This window comes from Episyrphus balteatus, chromosome 4, assembly GCF_945859705.1.
Source record: "Episyrphus balteatus chromosome 4, idEpiBalt1.1, whole genome shotgun sequence".
Taxonomy (NCBI): Eukaryota; Metazoa; Arthropoda; class Insecta; order Diptera; family Syrphidae; genus Episyrphus; species Episyrphus balteatus.
The window spans coordinates 1,793,019-1,816,855 of record NC_079137.1 but is presented as its reverse complement, the minus strand read 5'-3'; the positions used below and the strand labels follow the sequence as shown (position 1 = coordinate 1,816,855).

Here is a 23,837-nt window from a genome sequence, read left to right as displayed (position 1 = left end):
GTTCATTGTTGTCTAAATGATTTTTTCGAACAATGAAAACAATGAAAGCTCTCATCTTGACCTAATGTCAAAAAATAAGTCTACGTCTTCGTCGCGTCGTAGTCTTACTACAATCAATTCAAGATTCAATTACCCTCTGTCGATAAAATAATTATTAAAAAAAAAACTTTCATCAATCACTTTCAACCTCTGATTTCCATTTGAAAATCATTATTTATCGTTAAACGATCAATCGGTTCACATTCAATAATAAAGTTTAACTTTTTTATTTTGATGCTTTCGATCAACGTATACTATAACGAAAAAAAACAGCGAGTTTGTTTAAACCAATTATGTATGTTACTCATTCGTTTATTTTGAGTCGTAAAAAGTAAACAAAAGTCAGAAAAAAAATTAGCAAAGAAAATAGGTAAAATGTACATATTTGAATATCGGATTAGATTGTTTTGTTTTTTTTTTTTTTTTTTTACATATTTTTTGTTTTGATTATTATAATGTCTGTCTGGTTTTAGTTCAGGTTTTTATTGCGGATCTAGGCTAGGCTGTCAAAGTATTCGCATACGTAGTTTCGTGCAATAAAATTTAAAACAAATCTCTTCTAATATTTACGTGCTTACGTCATTTCTATCTCAACTAATTTAATGAAGGCGAACTCAAACAGTTCTCTTTCTGTCGTCGCTTACGAAATTGTGCGAATGACCTTAAGGGTGTGTGTTGAGCTTGTTATTGTTAATGTTTAGCATACGTTGTTATCGATCAGCAGGGCGGCCCCAAATAATCTCTGAACACTGTCGTTTTTTTTTATATTTTATGCTGTGAATGCAAAAATTTATAAAAATAGAAGCATTCAGAACTTAAAGTGCGCCATAACTACACACTACAACTGTGTGATATGTTCATTTTTTTTAAATTTTCTCTCAGGGTTTTTATAAGAATGAACAAATTGAACTGGAACGAAATTGATAATAGCTTTATATCCATATTCACATTAAAACAACGACGACAACTACTACGACGATTAAGGCATTGCGGCAATCGCAATTGGACTGCTAACTGGATGCAGTCATTTTCCTTTTTTCTAGATAAGACTGCAGTCAGCGAGTTAGTTCAGGGTGCATTTGATTCTCTCAGCAGCGTGTGCATATGGTGGATTTGATATTATGGAAACTGAAATCATTTGCGCACACAGGAAGCGGTTTTTTATCGCTCGCCTTGTTATTGTATACACAAAAGGAAGATTGTTTGCAATCACATAATTTTTATTGGAATGTTTTTATTTTTTCTATGAGGAAATTTTTTTTTTGTTTTATTTTTGAAAAGATAAAAAGCGCCGCTTTATCGCGGGATGCAAATGAGAAAAAATGTTTCTTGGGGAATTTAATGAAATGATGAATCATTTTCCCAGATCTGTACATCCGAGTTAGATTGTGTATCACGAAAGGCTAAAGTGCAACGAGAGTTTTTTGAAAAGTTGAGTAACATTGATTGGTTGAATGCTTGTCATTCTCTGCAGTTTAAATGAATGTAATTGACAGTTAGATATGTGTGGGCAAATTGCAAGGTCAAAAACTTTTCAACAAATACACGAATAAGATCGATCAGTGTGGCTATAGGTAAACATAGTTAGCAAGTAAATTTATGTGTGATTGCTTTTAAGTGTAATAATTAATCAAAGAAAATAAGGAAAATGTCACTTAGCAACTTGTTCAATGGGAAAGCGCCATCTTGGGAGAGATTTAAATATTTGCTGCATATTCAAATTTTCAGTGACAGAAAATCGAAATATTGGTAGCTATGTATGTAATGCAATGTAATTTAAAGGCTATTTGACGAGTTCTATTTATGCCATTATAGACGGGACTCACTCTGGACACAAACAAACCTGTCAAAACAGTCACAGTGAATAGCATGTGAGGATGTAACAAAGAGACAGGAAAAATGACGTTTCGAAGATTCTTAAAAATACCTCCAACAGAATTGACAAATATTTGACTAACTTTGATTAACTAATTGACAGAATTGATATTGAAGCATTTTGACGTTTTCCAATTCTATCAAAAGGCCCTCATTACCAAAGAGGCGTTTGTATTCTTTTGATATTAACCTTTTATTGTTTGAAATTCTCTTTCATTCAGCTTTAAATTCAATATGATTTCCGTCTTAATATGACTTCTTTTTCTTCAATTCACCCCTATTTTCCTTGTTTAACAAATACAAATAAATGATTATTTTTTGTGGTTCCTTATGTACAGCAGTCTCTGGTCTGCTGTCTCTAAGGGTGCCATAGAATTACAAAACAATACCACACATTGTCCATTCTTGGTGTCATTAATTTAGATTTTCTCCAACTGTGTTAAGATCTATGATTATTTGTAAACATTTTTACGAGTCACATAAAATATGTGTATATGTCTAATCCTGACCCTATATATGCGGAATGGATACAACAAACATGTGTGTCCAAGCTGGTCGACAGTTGTTGCCAATTTGGATGTATTTATAATTGTTGTTGTAAGATGTGCGTGCCATATATAGAATATAGAGAAAAGCAAATGTTTGATTGTTGCACGCAGTTAAAGAACAATATACCTACATAATACAACTCCACAATATATTTGAATTATCTTTGGCTATGGTTTAATGTCCTTTGCGATTGCCAAACCTATATTGTTATGTTACTTTTAAGTACTGTATGCATTTAATATTACGCACTGCATGTGGTGGCCATTATGAAACGCCTTGCAGTCTTGCCAGGGCGTTAACATTTTTTTTTTGTTATTTTAATAATTAAATGAAATGTGTGAAACACATTTTTCACTACACAAGAAACGACACACCCTTAAATTTCATCCAAAAGATTGTATAAGTTCAAAAGATATAAATATAAGAGTGTCGTATATTATGCAATATAATAACTGGGTACTTGTACATACTATTATGAAATATAGCCCTTCTAGGGCTTGTTTCTTTAAGTTAATGATCCCTAACGGCTAGACATTTTGCAAATTCTATAATATAGATGAATTTAATTGGTCCTGGGTTTGACGCGCCCCTTAGAGTGTTTTAGTCAATTAAAAGTGTTTACTATTATTTGTCAGCTGTTGTATTAGTTCCTTTATTTACTCAACATAAATTTAACAGCTTTATACAATTTTTAGAAATTTCATTATTTGTTGTAACAGCACGCAATGTTACATCAGTTAGGGAGTTTTCTTAAACAAAGTAAACGAACAGAACTAAAAATCATCTAGACGCAATTTCGTTCAGTTATCTGTCGAACTATTTGTTTTTGATAGACTGAACGGGTTTATCAAAGGACAACATTTTTTGACAATTGATCAACGATGTCAAATAAATTAGGGGTATTCATGAAACGGTGTAAACCCTAGTATCTAAGCTTGGTAAAGTAGCAAATGTGTGAAAATTTGGTATGGGTTTGACAGTTTCTTTACCAGATTTCCCATTTTACCAGGTTTACCCAGAGATAACACCGTTGCAGGAATACCCTGCAGGAAAAAAGGCGTTGAATCCAACCGCAAGTACTTAACTCCTATAAAATTTGATTTGGAATGGACTTTGGTGTACCCATAAAATATTTTAATTTAAGGCTTTGATTTATCAATTGAAAAAAAAAACACCATTTTAACTCAAGTACTATAATGAAATCTAAACTATCTACAACATGGTGGATTAACCCCCTATCCATCCCCACATTCAATCCTTGAGTATTTGCATTTCCACACAATTCCAAGGAAAGGAAACCCACCGATCAGTAACATTTATTCCCATGCATGACTTTATTTGTAATTTGTTTTTTCTTTCGTCTTTCTCAAGACCTTTAAAATAACAACTATATAGGCAGCAATCGATTTTATATACAAATCGAGGCATCGAACTATAACACGACAACTTAAGAGAGAAATAAAAACGCCTATGCTGGCTAATTCTCATTGAAATCGCATTAAATTACGTTTGAAAGTTGTTGCGAAACTTAATAAGCTCTTGGGGTTGTCGCATAGTAGTCTAATATAGCTTGGGTAGAATGACGTTAAAAATTATCATGAAAATAAATTAGACTTTCACTGCAGACAAGAAGTTTTTTTTTTTATAGGCAGTACTAGTTGGTAAGTTTTGGTTTATTGTTTTTCTGCTTTTTTTATGGAAAAGTAAAAAAAAAGAACAAAGAAAAAAGAGCGCAAGGGATTAAGTAATATAGGGTGGTCAGCCAAACGTGTCATTTTTTTTTATTTCGGCCTTAAGTCTGACAGTATTAATGTCATTCATATATTTTTCGAAAGCCTAACTGTCAAATTATTATAAAGCTAAATCTGCTTTAACTTTCTGTGTGAAAAACCTACTCGTTGAAAACAGCCAACCAAAAGTACTTTGTAGGGTGCAATGGAACGCATCTTATATTTGATGGGCATTTTCATCCATTTAAACTAGAAAGAGTTAGTTCTGTTCGCGTGCTTTTTTTATATTTTGTGATAGTCAAATTCTTTAGGTTATTGACACTTAAAACGAATTTATTATTTGCAAATCGCTTACTATTCATATATTATCTTAACTGCTTTAATGCACGATTCGACATTCAAAATGAGAACGATAATCTCATTATTTTATTAACATTTTAATCAATTTTTTTTAATATATCAAAACTTCAAGCTTTTGCAATAAATTAATATAAATTTTAAAGTTTTGACAAGTGATGATGATAAGAAAACCCCATTTCCAAAAGACTGCAAAAAATAAATAGCAATACCATTATCTGAACCAATTCGAGGCTGACTGACTCTCATTTCGATAATTCCTTCCAAAATAAATTTTAATCAATTCATTTGTATGATTTGCAAAAAAAACTTCCTTCATCAATTTAATTTAATTTACTTGTTTGTTTATGTAAATTATGAAATTACTTAAGACAAACAAATAACAACAAGAACACAAAAATCCTTGTAGAATGAAAAAAAAAACATCATCCTTATGAGTGAATTATTATGATTTGATGAAAGAAGAAAAAGAACGAAGAAGAAGAAGAGTGTTTTCTCAATTCAAAATCAATGACACATAAAATTCTTCCACACGAAATGCCAAACTAAATCAAAGAAAATTGACACTTTATTTTTATGAGGGATAATCATTTTTGTTTACTTTATACTCGACTCATATAGGAACAACAAAAAAAAAGTTTTTTTTGTTACATTTAGGCATTTTCAATCTTATTAGTGACGAAATGACGATTGTAATGAAAGAAATAATAAAAGGTGAATGAATACGTTCCACAATCATTCTTATGACTTAATTCCAAAAAGAAGTTTTAAATTTGATAAGAAATATCTTAATTAAATTGAAGGTGTTTCTGACGTTTCCCAGCTAATAAACGGTTCATTTATGTAATAGAATCTTCTCTGTAGATTACAGGAGTTATGTTAGGCGTGTTTATTTCTGAGCGGGGCACAAAGCTGTCAAAGAACTGTGTTACTCTTGTCGCATAACTTTGAAGATTGAAGGTGGTAGACTACTCGTGAGTAGAAATCTAGTACAAAAAACACAAATTCTATTTCTATCATGCGTTGTTTGTAGTACAAGATCTACTTATCATCTACAGATGAATAGCCTGCCAAGTCCAAAGGAACGCGATTATTGTTAGCTCTGAACCCTCAACTTACATTACTTTTTTTTAGTATTCTTAAAAAAAAAGGAACCAATAAAATATAGTAATAAAATGACAGTTAACACTCTTATTTCTATTTATCTATCTAGATGAGAAAGTGAGGATCTGTCAAACTAGCGCGAAACATTCGAGGCGACAGCAAAAACTTTCGCCTGTCAAAACTTTGCATGGATACTCTCATCTTTTGCCATGAAAATGAATTTTGACTGGCGAAAGCTCTTGTGTCAAATGTTTCGTGTTTCTTACGAAAAATCGTACCGCTTCTTTTTCTTCACCCGCAAAATTTAAGTAAGAGTCAGCACTCAGCACCATCTTTCACAGCGATTTTACAGAGAAATATTTCTCACCTCGTTTATTTACTTATTTTTCTTTCTTTTTTTTTCCCATAGTACACAGAAAATAAGCAAATTTCCAAAGTAATTTCTATCAAAACAATCAAAATAAACGTGATATTCTCTCAAGAGTCTTAACGTCATCGTTACGTCATTTTTTGTTGTGTCTACCAGTACAGGGCTTTTATTTATCATTTGTTATTTATTCAAATAATTTATTGATGAAATGTGTATTCCTATCTACATACACATTTGCGAAGTGTTTACCACTTGTTTATTTTTTTTTTAATAAATGTGTCATAACTTTCCTAGAATTGTCATATTATTCATACGAGTATTTATTATGAAGTAAATGTTGTATTTGGTTTTATCATTTTATTGATTTTTAAATGACGTACAAGTACATTTGATATTACTTGTTTATATATGTACCTACTTGAAATATGCATTTATCCAATCTGTATTTTCAATGCCGTGTTCTTTTTTTAAGCACGTGGATATCGCGTAGGTATTACATTCATCAGGAAAAAATGATTATGATGAGTGTTTTGATGTAACACTTTTGATATTGATTTTACTTGCATGGAAGAATCAGGCGATATAGGTTGTCACTTTTCCTAATTATATTTTCGCTTTAGAACTTCGTGAAGAAAGAAGAAGTACAAATTGAAAATTTCATTTAGCAAAATGGGGTCAAATTGTGTAACATGTTTTGTGTTCGTTTCGATAAGTTTGAAAACTACTGTGAGAGTGACAGAAGAGATATTTTTGAAGTAGGGTGCATTGGGAATTGGGATATTGAAGGATATAAGGAAGAAGGTACCTTTTGGCAGCTGGTGAAAATTAACTTGTCAGATTTTGCTAGTTGGTACCAACTCAATGAGCCGGTAACGCTGCACCGCTTTGTTTTGAGAAATCTCATAAACATATTTGCCAAGTCGATTCTTAATGTTACATTTTTGCGTTGTAAGCATTTTTTGTCTTCCGAGAACAAAGCGACACTCAGCTTCGCCATTAAAAAAAAATAATTCCAGCTTAGACCACGTATGTTCCTTCATAACTTCTAATGTCGAATTCCTTTCAATTTTTTGAATCGCCTCAAAAAAATCGAATTTTTGGTGTTAAAAAGGAACATGAAAACAGACCGAATTCTTTTTGCGATTGTATGTGTCATTTGACAACAATTTTTACACGAACGTCAAGCTGAAACCAAAACAATTTCTGCAAAATAAAACCAGAGATTCCTTTGATCAATAATTTTGTTTATTTTCTTCGGTAATATAGATTTATTTTAATCAGAATCAAAGGGAAATTGCAGTTATTATTAAGATCTGAGTGAAGATGAAGTTGAAGGTTATTATTTTGGCCGTATGCTGTGGTTTTACAGAGAAAAAATTTTCTGACGACAATTTGGAGAAGAAAAGTCACAGTAATTTGACTTTTTCACAAGAACTATGCCAGGAAAAAATATATTTTGATCGCACATTGTGTTTTTTTATTTATTTCATATTTTTCCGCAATAAAAATACGATATTCAATTAAAATTTACTCTTTATTTGAAGTTGGTGTTCTCAAATAAACAAACTACACGAACAAAACTTTCAGCTTGACGTTTGAGAAATGTCAAATGTTCCAAGTGTGTGTGCAAATTCGTGTAAATCTCTCAAAAAAGAGGGATTAAAAAAAATTCGAATTCTGCTTCGTTTGAGGCGAATTTTTTTTCTATGGAACATGATTTTTAGAAAAAATTCGCTTCGAGATCGCCGAAAATTCGATTTTTCAATTGAAAGGAATTCGACATAAACTACTTATCATCATCTGAGAAATGAGATATCGTTGGAAGCATTTTAATTGTGCGCTGGTTATAAGGTATAAAACGTTCCCTTATAATGATACCCCCTAGAGACAAAAGTCATGAACTTATTTTAGGTTTTGAACTTATGTTGCGATTATAATTGTATAATAAAGCAAGAAGCTTCTAACGAAAACACATTTGTCAAATGTCGATAAATAGTTTAAAAGTTATGAGGAAACGTACAGACCCAATATTTATTGAAATTGATTAAATATAATAAGAGTAACTGTTTGGTGACTCATGTAAACCAGGCTTTCACTGTCCCAAAGAGTTCAGAAATCTAGGCGGATCTATTTGACGAAAAAAAAAAACTTAAAATTATTGTTAATAATTTCCCATGAGAATTCGGAGACCTCATTGTCTAAACATTCCTCGTGTATTAACTGCCCAGACAAAACCAAACCTTTTGGTTTGCATTTGCACTTTTCATCATTTTTTTTTTTTTTTGTCGCAAAAGAATCCAACTGGAACACTATAATATTACAACTTTTTGTCTTTCTCTCTCTCTGGCAATAATGAAGCAACATTGTTGAAAACCAATCCTTTTAACCAGAAAGCAGGAAAATGCAATGACTCTCACGTTCATCGCTGTAACTACATATCTGCTTCTGCTGCTGCAGCAGAAGCAAGCCGTCAGTCATCGTCTTCGTCATATAAGAAAAACATATTTCAACATAAATGCGGTGTATTTTATTACCCTCTTCATATTTCTGGTATTTTTTGTTGTTGTTTTTGATGGGTTTTTTTTAGAGGAAGAAACCTCAAGGTGTACGAGTTTCTTATTATTAAAACCCCCCTTTTCCTATTACAGTGTATTGTTGATACCTCAATTAAACCACAAACAAGAAACTAAGAAAAACAACAATCAATGTGTATGTGTACTTCAACTATCTTCTTGGAAACATTAAACCTAAAAATATTAAATAAACTATAACTATAAGTGTTTAACAAAAAAAAAGCAACCTAGAGTGTGTGTATATATATAATGTCATCATCTTTGCAACAACATCAAAAGAGACCTAGCGTCTCGAACTGGTTTTCATCGTTACGCCGTCAACCAAAGAACAACAAGAACAAGTCCATCCAAGCCGACAAGAAATTCCAAAGAAGTTGCATTGACCTCTCATCACAAAGCACCTTTTACATAGACCCATCATCAGCGGGAGGAGATGGTGGTGGTAATGTGGTAAGCTCTCTGGCGTCCATCACCACCAATCCACCATCACCATCACAACTACTGCCTCTTACAGCATCACCGTTGTCTGCTTCCACTGCAACAACCATCACTGCTGCCAATTCTAGCGATAATCTTACAGCCGCTACCGCCGCCGACGATGACGACGATGATAGACGAGGCCTTGTTAGTGGCAAAAGAGTTAGTCAATTTTGTTCGCAATGCTGCTGCCACCTGCAACCGAAGAAACATCATCCAACGCCACCAACTTCGCCTTTGCCACCGCACCACAAGTCGCCATCATCATCGTTGTCGTCGTCCTCCTCCTATTACCGACGTGATCTGAGCCTTCAATATGAGACCGAGTCTGACGAGAAGAGTGATATTCGAATAATGCGTTACGCGAGCTTGCCGGATGGCAAAAAGTCTATGTACACTAAACGGTCCGAGTTCAAACGCACCACAACTACAAAGACAACACATACTTCCATTATATCAAGACCAGTGGAGCTATTACTCAACGATCGGGGCGAGATTGTGTCGAGGATCGATAAGCAACAGCGCTCAAATAGCCTTGGATGTGTTTTAGATGAGAGCGATGACAGTTCTTATTCGCCAACAATCTTGAGTTCTTCAAATGTTCTGGGTGGTTGTTATGGCGATTTCAAATACATTGATGATAGTTCGACTTCGCATAGTGAGATAAATGTTAAAGACATTCAACAACAGCAGCCAACAGTGCCGTGCAGTAATAATAATAATAACAACAATAATAACAACAGCATGGATATGTGTGAAAATTGCAAAAATGTCATCCAGCAGAATAAGAATAATTGGAAGAATTCATCTTTAAAGAGTAAAAAGGTAGGAATGTTTGTTTCTAGTTTTTTTTAGTTTTTCTTTTTGTTATAATAAATAGCAGGATGACATTTTAGATAAACATTTATTTTATGTTAAAAGTGCTTTTATGTGCTTTCATTAGCTTGAATTATGCCTAAGTTCAATACATATTACTAATTTGACAGTTGTAGTTAACCAATCACAGCTTAGAATTTGTTAATTTATAATCTGCCATTTCAAGAATGATACAAATTTCTCGCAGTTGTCAGAAAAATAAGAGTGCACCTATTTGAATGTATTTAAAGTTATGCTTGTCGCTGTCATTCACAGAAATACATAAATTCATGTTCAATTCCATTTTAAATGTCAAAAGAACTGATGTTTTGACCAGTTGAGTTAAGTTTAAACACCAAAAATCAATTTTTTGACATATTTAGATAAAAACATGAATTGATCTTTTTTACCAGTCGAAACCCCATTGGTAGGTGACAAACAAAACTGTTTTACAGTTATGAAAACTAGATAGTGCTAAGATCACATGCTCTTATCTAGTTTCCATTTTATTAGATTTTATCAATTCCAATTAAATTTTGGTGACGAATTTTAAATTATTTTTTTTTAATAACAAACAGAATTAAAAAACAACATTATCTTATTCTGTATAGTGAAAACTTCATCAAACGAAATCATCTTAATCCCCATTAACTTGCGAGTACATAGTAGGTAATTTTGTTAATAACAATAACTTAGTGATCATTTTGTGTTCCATAATCACAAAAAAAAATTAAAAGTTATAAAGGTCAAATGACAATTACTTACTGACATTAATGACTTTAAATGAAAGTTATAAAATATTTTCTCCTAATGATGTACATTGTAATTATTATAATTCCATTACTTAAAAATTAATTTAGAAGATCATTTCTAAATAATTAAATAACATTCTAAAGTTGGCAAACATCAGTACTTTTTCAATGAGCTTTGCTTTGTAGGTTTCAAGAAAAGTAACAAATAAATAAAGAGTATGATATCCAAACTGCACAATTTGGAAAATATTTTTGAAATAACTTATTAATTTTAATTTAATCGAACTGACATGCTACAATATTTTTTCATAAAGTAAACGAACCGAACCACTCATTGCAATTAATTAAAGTATGAGTATGTTTGTTTTCAATCTTTAAAATAATTTCAAATAGTTTGTAAGCTCATGAAATTGATTTCTCGCAAGTTAATTGGGAAAACAGTATAACCTATAACTTAAGAACCAATAAGCGTAATAAAAACAGGTTGCTAATAAATGTGTAATTTAAAAAATTAATTTTTCCAACAAAAATGCTAGTTTTTATTACATACTCACTTTTTTTTAATTTGCGTACACTACAGAGGTTAGACTGAAGTTAAAATGATTAGCACGAAAACACGATATGAATTGAATAATACCCTTTATCTAATGGGGTTAAATTCCTTAACTCTGAACCTGCAATTGTTGTAATAATTCACACCTACCTGTCGTATTACCTAACGAAACAAATTACACTTCTATTAGTTTTAATTTCATTTTGTATGTTTGTATGGAAATTTTAATTGCAATTTTTTTTTTATATCCTAACAACGTTGCATTCGAAATGTGTAGTATAAACAAAAAACAAGACGAAAAAAAAAAAAAATACAAACACTTTATATTGCATTCAAGCTCAAATAAATTAATGTAAAAAAAGCCACATGACCCTTGCTGATTGCTTTGGTGGAAATTGAACTCATCAAACGGTCATTAGAGAAAAATGAAAATAAAAAACAAAACAGTATTTGTCATCAACATCCCGTAGAGTGTTATTAAGACTCAAATCATTTTTTTTTTTTTTTTTTCAATTTAACAAGCTTGTATTATTATTTTCAGTGGCATATTAATAAAAAAAATATATATTCCTATAGGAAGTATGATCTCACTTTATTCATTAAAAATTGCAAATCACTAGGTTACCAGAGAGGCGATAGCAAAAATTAATTTAATGTGTTTTTTTTTTCTTTTTTAATATGGCCAGATGATATTTTTTCATGGTTACTTTGAGTTACTATTATAAAAATGCATTTTAATTACTTTTTGAAACAATAGACCCAAATGACCACCCTGAATTTGTGAGGTTCATCAAATCAGGTTGAATAGACAACATTTACCAAAGCAACCGGTTCGATTTGATAGAACCCATAGGTACATTAATTTCAAGATTCTTAATTTTAAATTCATTGCCGCTAAATTTTAAACGATTTACTTAATTGCTAAAGGTATTTTAATAATTTACTAAGTCAAAAGCAGACTGATGTTTAACTTAGTAAATTACTAAAATGGCTTTAACATTTTACTTAATCGTTTAAAATTTTGCGCCATTAATTTACCCTTTATTCAATAATAAATTCTTTCATTCACCAATTCAGTTATTGCTTTATTACAAAAATCAATTTGTCCATTCATAGTTTCACTCATTTTACAATTCATTCATCTTTACATTCATCCATTCTTCGTTCTATCATCCATTCGTTCATACATTCATCCATTCGTTCATGCATTCATCCATTCGTTCATCAATGCATTCATTCTTCTATTCTTAAATACATTCATTTATCCATTCATTCATCCATTCATTTAATCAATCACTTAAAGATTCATTTATTCATTTATGCATGCTTTCATTCATCCATTTATTCATTCATACATTCATTCTTCAAACATTATTTTTTGTTCAAACGTTCTACAAATTGCGTAATTTTGAGTTAGGTAGGGTAGACGGAAACATTATGTCACTTTAATTACAATGTAAGTGACAAAATTTTGAGTGATACCACTTGTCAACGTCTCGTTGTCAACGCCTACGCCAAGCAAGAATTAGATCAGTTCACTTCTGGTCAGCATATTATGAACTGTCAGTGTGATGAGGTCAAAGTATGTAATCATCAACGCTTATTGCTTCAAAGTGTCGATGTTGACACCAAACGTGTAAAGCACTTCAAATAAAACAGATTCAACTCTGTTATGACAACATTCATTGTATATATTCCATCTGATGTCATGACTGCATAATTTCAATGCTTTTGATCGTTATTTTTACAGTCCAATATCTTGTTTTCTGTTAATTTAAACTCGCAATAGATAATGTAAACTCGTAAATCTAAACTTATTACTAAACAAGTGTCAAGTTCACATGTTGTAGATCATGTTTACTTCAAATTACAAGTAATAATAATAAAAATAAGAGAAAACACTATTTCATTTTGAATAACATCATATCTATTTTTATCCAGCCTCCAATTTATCTAATACTGAAATCAAATAAAACTGCATTGATCTTTTCTTTTCTATACAAAACAAATTTCCACGCATATTAAAACATGTGTATGTGTAAACAATGAAATAAACAAAAATTATTCAATTTCATTGAGATATGAATTTAAATATCCAATGTTGTTGTGTTCATTCGAAAAACAAAAATGAAAGAAAAAAAAAAACCAAACATATATCCAAGTACGGATACTTCAAGAACACTAATTTTTCACTCATAGAAAAATATTTAGACAAGAAATAAAAAAAAAAACCCACTTTGATTTGATTACATTACATTTCAATGAAAGGAGAACATTTTAATGTACATCACGTATACATTTCTTTTGATATAAATTTCATGCAATTTGTATTTGAAATCCCCAAAATACCGAAAATAGAAATTGCTCAAGAAACTTCAATAATATATTATGTGCCTTGTACCTACACAACTACTTTCCCTTAACATTCTCAGCATTTAAAGTAACATGGAGAAACTAAGAAGAAGACGATGTTGTTTTTTTTTTTAAGTTGTGCGATGAAAGGTAAAATAAAGGTAATGTTATGTATTCGTGAAATTAATTTTTTAATCACTGCTGAATTTGCAAAAATAATGCTAATTTGTTAGGAAGCAGAACTAAAAAATAAAATTAGTCAAACAGCTCTTTCAACCAGAATTAACTTAAAAACTTGAACACTTACAATCGGCCTCTTTAGAAGATGGTAAACGTAATAACCGAATTGAACACTTCCAATGAACCCTTTCAGATATTCGTCCTTATCACGAATTCCCTTCGTATCGAAAATTTTCTACGATTTCCGAAAAAACAATCACAAAATCTGATCGTAGTGACGATTTGTATGAAATTTTCCATAGCGAACTGATTCCGTGATTGTTTTTTCGGGTATGGAAGCAACTTTCCGATACGAATGGATTTCATGATAAGGCCAATTATTTGACTTTTATTTAAAAAAATAAATTCAAATTTCGAAAATGCTCTCGATTGCCTGAGATCCATGTAATTTTGAAATCTTGAAAAAAAAAGATAAGAGGAATTTCTTACGACACTGTTGTATACATTATTATTTTTTTAGTTTATTTTTTTTTGGTTTGTTTTGTTTTTAATTTCTTCAATTTGCGTATCGAAATTTATTCCAAGACTCATAGGTTGGTTCATGGAAATGCTTGAATCGTTTTTGCGAAGTTATTTTTATCGTAAAAATTGTAAATTAGCATCTGCATTACAATAAAAACAAGACCTCATTTTTAGATGTAAGGAAGCATTTGAAGAAATGTGTAGAAAAACTATTTAAGGCGTTGATTTGTTTGTTCACGTTCATTTCCCTACTTCAAATTGATGATGTCATTGAGAAATGAAGTTTCAATTTTTTAATTTGCATACCAATATGACAATAGACATGGATATACAGTACACACACAGAAGCTTGTTTGTTGTCTTTTTTGCAAACAGTCGAAGCTCTTTTATTGGTCAGCAAAATTATAAATGTACCTATGTTTTTTTTTTGTTATGAGACAAGACGCGTTCTTTTAAAGCCCAAATTGCTAGTAATTTTTTCACACAAATGTCAAATACTTATGTCATAAAATGAATGAGGTGGTTCATTCTTTTATGGCGCCTTATTATTATTTTAAATACATGGGAAAAGGTTTTTATGATAAAAAAAAAAATGGTAAAAATATGGCAAAAATACTGAAAAAATACTGAAATTACTGTCAACTGTGTTTTTGGTAATTTTTGATTACTCCATCGAAAAAAAAAATATTTTTTTCTCATGAAAGGGGTTTTGTGTATGGCTTTTTCATGCACGCAGTGATACTGCCTGTGAAACTCAGGAAAACACGACTCTGTACATCCCGACTCAGACAGCCCGACTCAATGCATAGCACGACTCAAGATAGCCCGATTCATCGCAACTCAACTCCGGTAAGACTTTTTAAGGAGAGTAAAGGGTATGCATATATACATTATACATGCTGAAAACTGTCAAAAACAGGGCTAATTTTTCTTTTTTATATTGTTCTAAAGTTTATCTTCAACATTTCTATTCACTAAACAGTTTTTATTGAAAACTGATTTTGAGCTCAGCAATTATGTGCATTTATAATAGAATAGAGCTTCTTTCTACTGTATTTTGTTGTGTACTTTGTGCAATCGATGTTGTTCCGCCTCGCGCCGTTTCTTTTGTCATTATTCAAGTTCATTCACATTTTAACAAGTCAAACAATATTATCACATAAAACAACACATATCTCACCGCAACAGAGCAAGGTTAATAGGTGATAACAACAAAAAAATTTAACCTCCAAATGAGGTCTTTGAAGAGATGTCTTCGGAGAAAATATTATTATTGATTTCAAAAAGCAGTTTTATTTGTATTTGTGAATAATTTAATTAATTATTCATTTATTTAATTTTTTCACAATAATTTTTGTTTTCACTAAAATATTTGTGAAGATAAATAATACCAAGCGTTTATGATTCTGGTTTTTCATAACGTCAACAAAATTCTTGGAATGTTTTTTTTTTTTTTTTTTAATTTTGTTCTACGCACAATTATGATTAATTCATTAATATTTATTTTGTTGCCTACATAGTCGACCTTATTAAGAAGAAATCACAGAAATGTCTGGTTTTTTGTTGTTGTTTTTGAACAAATGCTTGACATGCCAATAAAATAGACATAAGGCGAAATCCAAATAATTTCTAATGTAATTTTGAACTAAAAAATTGTAAGTTAAAGTTAATTGTAAGTCAAAATAGTTAAATATTCTATTTTCCTCTTTTTAAAAGGTAGTTTTGGAAAACTTAAAATTAAACTTTATCCTTATAAATAATGTTTCTGTATCGTTTTTTTTTTTAAACCACCTAATAGCTTGTATATTTATTTTAACTCGACAGAACTTTACTTCTCAAGTGCAATAAAATTCTAATAAGCAAAATCGTATCTTCATGTCGTAAAGCTCTAGAGTTCTTATACTTATTTTCATAAACAAAAATTTCTTATCTAAAAGTAAGCATGACTCAACGATAAAAATACAATCTTATTTGTTAAAAACAAAATTTCTTGGAATTATTTGATCGGTGTTTTTGTTTTTTTTTATATATTCTCTGAATTGACTACTACGTTAGCTTCTTCTTCTTCTTCTAAAGCGAATTAACCTCATACATAAAATCTTTTGAAAACAAAGTAACTCATTTTTAAATTCCTGTAACATATTAAACTAAATAAATTTTATCAATATTTAATTGAAATTTAATGACATTATTCACAATTCTAGTTTGATGCTGGTATCAAACGAAATTCATGATAATTTTGTTCTTTTCAAATAAAAAAATAACATGTTTTAAATTTAATTTAATTTCAAGTTTCAAAATTGTTAAAAAAAGATCTAAACACGGCCAAATGCAACTGGCTTAGCATCATTCAAAAAGTGTAAAAGTACAGCATTTTCTTGCATCGTAACAAACACTTCCTTTAACATTACATGACTCTGAAACGTGTATACATTTTGACTGCAAGGCTTTCCACAGCCACCAAAGTCGAAAAAATGAGCTGCCGATTTCTAAAAAAAGTTTAAGTTTTTATTGTATTTATCGCATCAAAAATTACGACTAAAAGATTCAGATTCGTCTCCAAAATTAATAATTGTCATTACAAAGGATGTGGATTTTAATTGGAATGAATGTTTTGACTGTACCTGTAAATTTTTTCTTTTATTTTATACTTTAAAGAAAAAAAGACAGTGCAATAAAACGAATTATCTTAACACACATTGTCACTTAAGGTAGATTGTCAATGGCTTTCAACGAAATTAATGCTTAGTAAAAGGTCATCTCATTACTTAAAGTGAAACTCAAACAGTTTTAACCTACATGTACTTTCTCTACCGTTTCTTATTTGTTTGGTTGCCCTTTGAATAAATGTGGGTACATAATAAAACCTAGATGTAATAAAAAACCTGCTTTTACAGATTACGGGAAAGCAATAATAATTATTGTTAAAGAGCTTCTTAAAGAAAATGTAAATATTACCACCATCACCGTGGAGTATTTTACGAGGGCTTAGTTAAGACACATCAGACATCACCATCAAAAATCCTATTTTAAGTTCGCCCTCCATAAACACATGGTTAAAACTTTATGTATCCAACTCTGAAGTATATATAGGAAATTTTCTTTATAACTTAATGTCTGAGACAGAGAAACTGTGAGATGAAACCATTGCGTCCATATGTTGCAGTGGTCATCATTATTCCGGAGATTGCGTCATAGTAGCTTTGTCTATACTTTATATGCCAACTAAGAGACAAAAGTTTAATTACCCCCAAACGCAATGAGACGACACAAAAAACAAATAAAAATAATAATTAGTTCATAAATTCAAGCAGAGTCATAAAGTCCGTTCCATGGATCATATAATTAACCCACTAAGGTTACCGCTGCTATAGCTACATCATGTCTCTGTTGCTTGACGATAATAATGAAGATGATGATGATGCTGGTTGGTTTTGGATGAAGCAGATACTATTTTTTGCAGTTAATTGAGTGCAATGAGATAAATGAATTACTTCCGAACATGCCGCTGTCAAGTTACCGTGTGTGTGTCGGTCGTCTTCTCGTAATTTTCTTCGTCTTTTTATTGCTTTTACCATACAATTTTATTATTATTATTTTCTGTTCCAGATATGTCTTCTTAAGAATTCCCACTTCAAAGCATTCAAAACTAACAGGAATATTTTCTTTTAATTTTAGCAAATCAAAGATGAACTGTGTGAAGTAGTATCGGAAATGGAGGCGCTAGATGTGCCCGAAGATTGCAAACATTCCAACAAAGATAAACAAATGTCGATAGGCCGTAAAAAGTTCAATATGGATCCGAAAAAAGGTAAGTGTGTTCAATTAATTAGGTCGAAAACGGCAGCTTTTGAAACTATTTGTTAATGTTTTTTTTTTTTTTTTGTTATTAGAATGAAAATGAACCGTGACCTCAATATTTCAAGACTTATCTCTCGACTTAGTGGAGAACACCTGACACGTAACCATTCTTATTTGACATAGCATTGAAGGACTCTTCCGGTCCTGTCGATTTATTAAAACACACAGAGAACTGCCCGAAGGTATAAGCCACTAAAGCGTGTTGCCTTCTTATACCAATTAACCTGTCCAAACACTTTTTGATTATTCTTTCGAAATACTGGAAGTTGCCTAACCTTAAAATTATTGCAAAACGACATAGTCTCCAGTCGGCAGTCTAGAATAATCAATTATTCAAGCAAAGGAAATATACTGTCAATCAATATTTCCTTTTGCACTAAGTTCCATGTAATACCTTTTAAAGAAACAAAAAACCCATTTTTGGAAGAAGACGACGAAGAACCACAAACTGAAAATAATCATCATGATTGTAATGATGATATTTTATAATTGCAATCATGTCTCCCTTGCCTCATTCTAGATTCTCCATGTGACACCATAATCGTAATAATAATTATGGAATGCGACAGTAGCAGCAACAGCGACATTTTTATTGCTCATTGTGTTTGCCCAAGTCCGCAAACGTTAAGAGTCAATATAGATTCTGCCTTGCCTTGCCCTTGTCACGCAAGGCACTTTTATACTTCTACTACGCTCTATGAATAGGCTTTTTTTCGTTGTTGTTGTTGTTGATGGGAGTTAAATTGATTGAATCAAGGAAGGGCGTTAACGCGGGCGGCAGCAATTTACTTTGGATTTGATAATCTTCATACTATAGTAAACGGTGTGTTGCGCTGCCTGCTTTTGATATCAATAGATCAAAACCCATCAAGCACATTGTTGTGTGTAATGAAGAGCAACCTAAAGAGAGATGGCTTTCAATGTTATGTGTGTGTCTGCGATTTAGTATCAAAAAGGGCAAAATGTGGTATGTGTAGTATGACTTTATATGTTGCGAACTTTATGTTTCGCCGATTAATTTCCGGTCTTGTCAATCAAATTCTCTGCGACCGACGCGTTAGTTCTGAACTGAACTGAATACAAAAAAAAAATAGGCCCATCCTTAAAATTTTTTTGCCCGTTGTTGAGTTGACATATGATTTCCGCTGTTGGTTCAACGATTTTTGATTAATTGGAGCTCGAGAGATTTACATTTATAAATTTATTTATTTATTTACCTTTTTTTTTGTTTATAGGTATTGAATATTTGGTGGAAAACAGACTGTTGCGAATGGATCCTCAAGATATCGCACATTTTCTATATAAAGGCGAGGGACTAAATAAAACTGCGATAGGTAAGTTTTTTTGTTCAATATAATTAATTTATTCAGTAAATTTGATTGATGGCTAATGAACTTATATGGTTCATGGTTTTTATTTTTAGAGCTGAAATACATTTATGCTTCTTTGGATATATCTGATTGAAATGGTAGAGTAATGCTAAAAATGTATTTAGAGCTATACTTGTACATCTTCTTCATTTATTTATTTTTACCACGTTTTGTGACTTACTTTTAGGGGACTTTTTTTTTTCTTTTTTAGCGTTTATATTATTAGGATTTTTTTAAAGTCACTTAAAGTCACTTTTTTCATAAAGAATAAAACTGTGCAAAGCTGTTAGCAATAGAACTGTGTCTAGATTCATTCCATCATTTATTGATAGGGCCAATCAATAGTGGTTGTGTTATTTGAAGTTTTATAATAGCCCTGTTCCATCGGAGTAACAGTAACTTGTAAGATTAGAATCGGAATGCATAAAAAAACCTTTTCCTAACCTTGGGCACTTTGCAGTTCAGGGAGACGATGTTCTTGTCTCCTTTGCAAATTCAGGAGTCACAAGACCTCTTATGAGTTCCGAACCATATTCCATTATAAGAAAAAAACAACACAAATCGTTGGTCCCTATTATTTTTACAAATTAATAACACGCACACAGGAATGAATGACATTGTAAGTTTTTAGAACTTGACCCATGGGTCCCTACAATTTATATTCAATAGCACCAAGTTTTTTGGCTACGGATTTACATAGCTATTAAACATCAATGTTCGTGTACCTATCCTTTTTTTCATAAATCAAATAGAAAAATTCAAGCCAAAAGCTTTGGATGTTGATGATTAATTTTAGATTCATGGGTGATTTACTTGCACACCCCGTAGTAAGCATTAAGTAGAATTTAAAATTTGAATTGACTTTAATTCAGGTAAACTGGTATAAAATAATAATTTCATTAATTACTACTTCTACTTGATTATTTTATTAAATTCCCTTTTAATTTATTTTCAGGTGACTATCTTGGCGAAAAGAACGATCTCAATGAAGATGTGCTCAAGGCATTCGTTGCCCTTCATGACTTTACAAATCTCATCCTAGTTCAAGCATTAAGGTAAGAATAAATATCAATCACTACATTTAAATTGAATGTTTATTTAATTTTTTTCTTAAAATTCTTACAGACAATTTCTGTGGTCCTTTCGATTGCCTGGTGAAGCGCAAAAAATCGACAGAATGATGGAGTGCTTTGCCCAGCGATATTGTCAGCTAAATCCTGACATCTTTACTAACACAGATACCTGTTATGTACTCAGCTTTGCAATTATAATGCTCAACACATCCCTACACAATCCATCGGTAAGTGATTTCACAAAAAAAAACTTAGTCATCGAAAAAGTATTTAAAGATGCTCCAGCAAAATTGGCTGCTGCTGGTGCTGCTGTTGCACATTGGATGCTTGTTGATGATGTAAAAAAAAAACTAAACCAATTGAAAAACAAACACATAAAGCCACAAGCTATTTTGAATACAAACCAATTCTAGCATTTATATGGCTTGGATGGCTTTGTAAGGCGTGCAAATGTTCTCTTTTATTTATTTTTTTAGCTAAAAATAGTTGAAGAGTATTAGTGTTGCGGCTAGATAAGAAGATTTTTTTAATGTTGTTTTCTCGATCGTTTTGGAATGTTAATTTTTATACATCTTGATGATGCAAATTCGTTCAATTAAAAAAGATTGCATTACTCACAAGTGTGGTGTTCTAATTTCCAGGTAAAGGATAAACCAACCGTGGAGCAATTCATTTCAATGAATCGTGGTATAAATAACGGTGGTGATCTTCCTCGTGGACTACTAGAATCTTTATATGAATCTATTCGAACTGAGCCATTTAAAATACCCCAGGACGATGGCAATGATTTGATGCATACGTTCTTTAATCCAGACAAAGAGGGATGGCTATGGAAACAAGGTGGCAGGTAAGAATTTTAATTAAAAAAAAAAAATTAAATCGAATCACTAAAAATTATTTTTAATTTAAGGTACAAATCCTGGAAGAGGCGATGGTTCATATTGAACGATAATTGTTTGTATTATTTTGAGTACACAACCGATAAAGAACCAAGGGGTATTATTCCATTGGAAAATATTTGTGTAAGTTAATTGTTACTATTGTTTGGTTTTAAAATATATAAATTTTATAATTTTCGTTTTGTTTTTCTTTGCCTTAGGTGAGAGAAATTCATGACAGAAGTAAACCCCATTGCTTTGAACTGTTTGCAACAGGAGGAGCTGATATTATTAAGGCATGCAAGACTGACTCAGAAGGAAAAGTAAGTTAAAATTAAACCTACCTCAAATCGGCTTTCATTGAATATTGTTCTCGGTTGCATGAACATAGTTCGTAACCTTTGACTACTGAATATTAATTTTTTTAAAATTATGTGGATGATGATTAATACAAGGCTGAGAGAAAAGCCTAGTAATCAAATGCATGGTAGACAAAACTCAACAAACTATTTATTAATGTTCAGCACATTTAATTAAGTGGGAAAATTGCACTCTCGACTCGTTTCCATCAGCCTTGACCTAAAGTAACTTTTGGAGCAATCATTTGATTATTTCTGTCACATAGTTAATGTGTTTTTAAGTCAAAAGAATATTGTCTAAAAGCCCTATTATGACTCGCATGTCGAACGTTCGACTCAAGACTCAAAGATTTGGGAAACACTAATATCGTGGTATTCCGATTAGAAAACTAAGAGATCTACCAGTAATGCAGTCAAAATGAGTAAAATGATGTGACAATATCATTTTTAAAACGCTAAAACGCTTATTAAAGGCTTAATAACTTTGATTCGCCAAATTTTTCTAGCGATTCCCAAGTCATAATAGGGCCCTAATTTGGATTACAGAGTAAAAGTATTCCAAACCTTCAAAGAAGTATGAAAATGTAAAGAAGATGATGAGAATTTGAAGATTTTCATGCGCTTTTTAGGTCTTGTATAGCTCCTTTGGTTCTCTAAGATTTACCGCTTAAATTGATTCTTTTACTCTTCGTTTTATAAAAACGAACTGAGAAATTGTTTAATTTTAAAAAAAAAGTCCTATCAACGTTTTATTACTTTGAATATTTTTCCTTAATAATGGAATTTCTCCCATTTGAACCTTGTGTATATGATTTTGTCTTAAAAACATTTTTTTTTCCCATTTTCAGGTTGTTGAAGGCAAACATACTGTTTATCGAATGTCCGCAGCAACAGAAGAAGATCAACAAGAATGGATAAAACGTCTAACACAGTCAATAAGTCATAATCCATTTTATGATATTCTAGTACAAAGAAAGAAAAAGGCACTGAGCAATAGTTAGTATTAAATCTAGATTAACAAACTAAAAAAAAAAACAACAACAAAACAAACAAAAACATCGAAGAGATCCTTCAAAGAAAAAAAAAACCGTTAAAAGTTTCATCTGGTCTGGTTTCCTGTTTGCATGCTAATAAAATACTAAATTACTCTACACTCAAAAAAAAAAATAAAAAATAAAATGATACACACTTTATTAGCACCACCGACTATCGTCGTTATCATCGTCGATGTCCTAAAATAATTCAAAAATGGATGTCATTCAATGTTGAAGGTTTATAATTTATATAATTTTCTTTATTATTAATTTCGAAAAAAAATAATTAATATTCTAAAATTGTTTACAAAAAAATTTAACTCAATACACGCATGCAACACTATCCATAGATAAATTCTGATACAAAATATTCTAATTTAAGTTATCCGTTTTTTTTTTTTGTTGTCTCTATTGTGATATAATTTATTTTTTGTTTAGACTTATTATTAAAAAAAAGAGGAAAGATTAATGTTATACAAAATTATGTTAGTTATAGTTTTTTTTTCTTTTGTTGAAACTTTTCGTAACAAAAAGTGTAAACAAAAAAATTTTTAGTGGGCTTTTTCTGTTTGAGATATTTAATTGATTTTCACCTCCTCATTATTTATATTCATTGACAGTACTAAAAAATAAATAGGACTGTATTTAACAGAATTGTTCTTTGTCATACAATCGCTCTATACTTTTTCACTGGGTTTTGGTGTTTCTTTCGAATTTATAATGAAAGTCTTTGAGTAAAAAAAAATAGAGTTTCTTTTGAAAAAGCAATAGTTTCGATATTCCATAGTTTCGGGTACCAAATCATATTGATTGATTGATACGTGTGTAAAATGTTTGCGCTCTGACCTTTAAAGTCTTACCAAAACACTGATCTAATATTTTGCAACACATTTGTATGAGATGCGGGTTCTTAGAAATTTTATATTCTTGATTTGTATTCAAAATTATTCCCTATTTCGGGCTGTAGGAAAAAA

The 23,837-nt window shown here is 31.0% G+C and overlaps 1 protein-coding gene across 3 annotated transcripts in view; it reads left to right on the top strand.

Annotated features, from left to right (window-relative positions):
- The window catches only part of LOC129920043 (cytohesin-2), a 49,032-nt gene extending 26,147 nt beyond the window's left edge, over positions 1–22,885 (top strand). For 2 of the 3 annotated variants that reach the window (XM_056001198.1, XM_056001197.1), the window contains exons 2-10: positions 8,673–9,899; positions 17,967–18,099; positions 19,385–19,483; positions 20,475–20,574; positions 20,645–20,819; positions 21,234–21,439; positions 21,503–21,614; positions 21,692–21,793; positions 22,678–22,885. In XM_056001198.1, the coding sequence (XP_055857173.1) occupies positions 8,847–9,899; positions 17,967–18,099; positions 19,385–19,483; positions 20,475–20,574; positions 20,645–20,819; positions 21,234–21,439; positions 21,503–21,614; positions 21,692–21,793; positions 22,678–22,830 (2,133 nt within the window). In that variant the 5' untranslated portion in view covers positions 8,673–8,846 and the 3' untranslated portion in view covers positions 22,831–22,885. The remainder of the gene's footprint in view (positions 1–8,672; positions 9,900–17,966; positions 18,100–19,384; positions 19,484–20,474; positions 20,575–20,644; positions 20,820–21,233; positions 21,440–21,502; positions 21,615–21,691; positions 21,794–22,677) is intronic. The other variant, XM_056001199.1, reaches the window with a different exon arrangement.
- Positions 22,886–23,837: the final 952 nt, after the last annotated feature.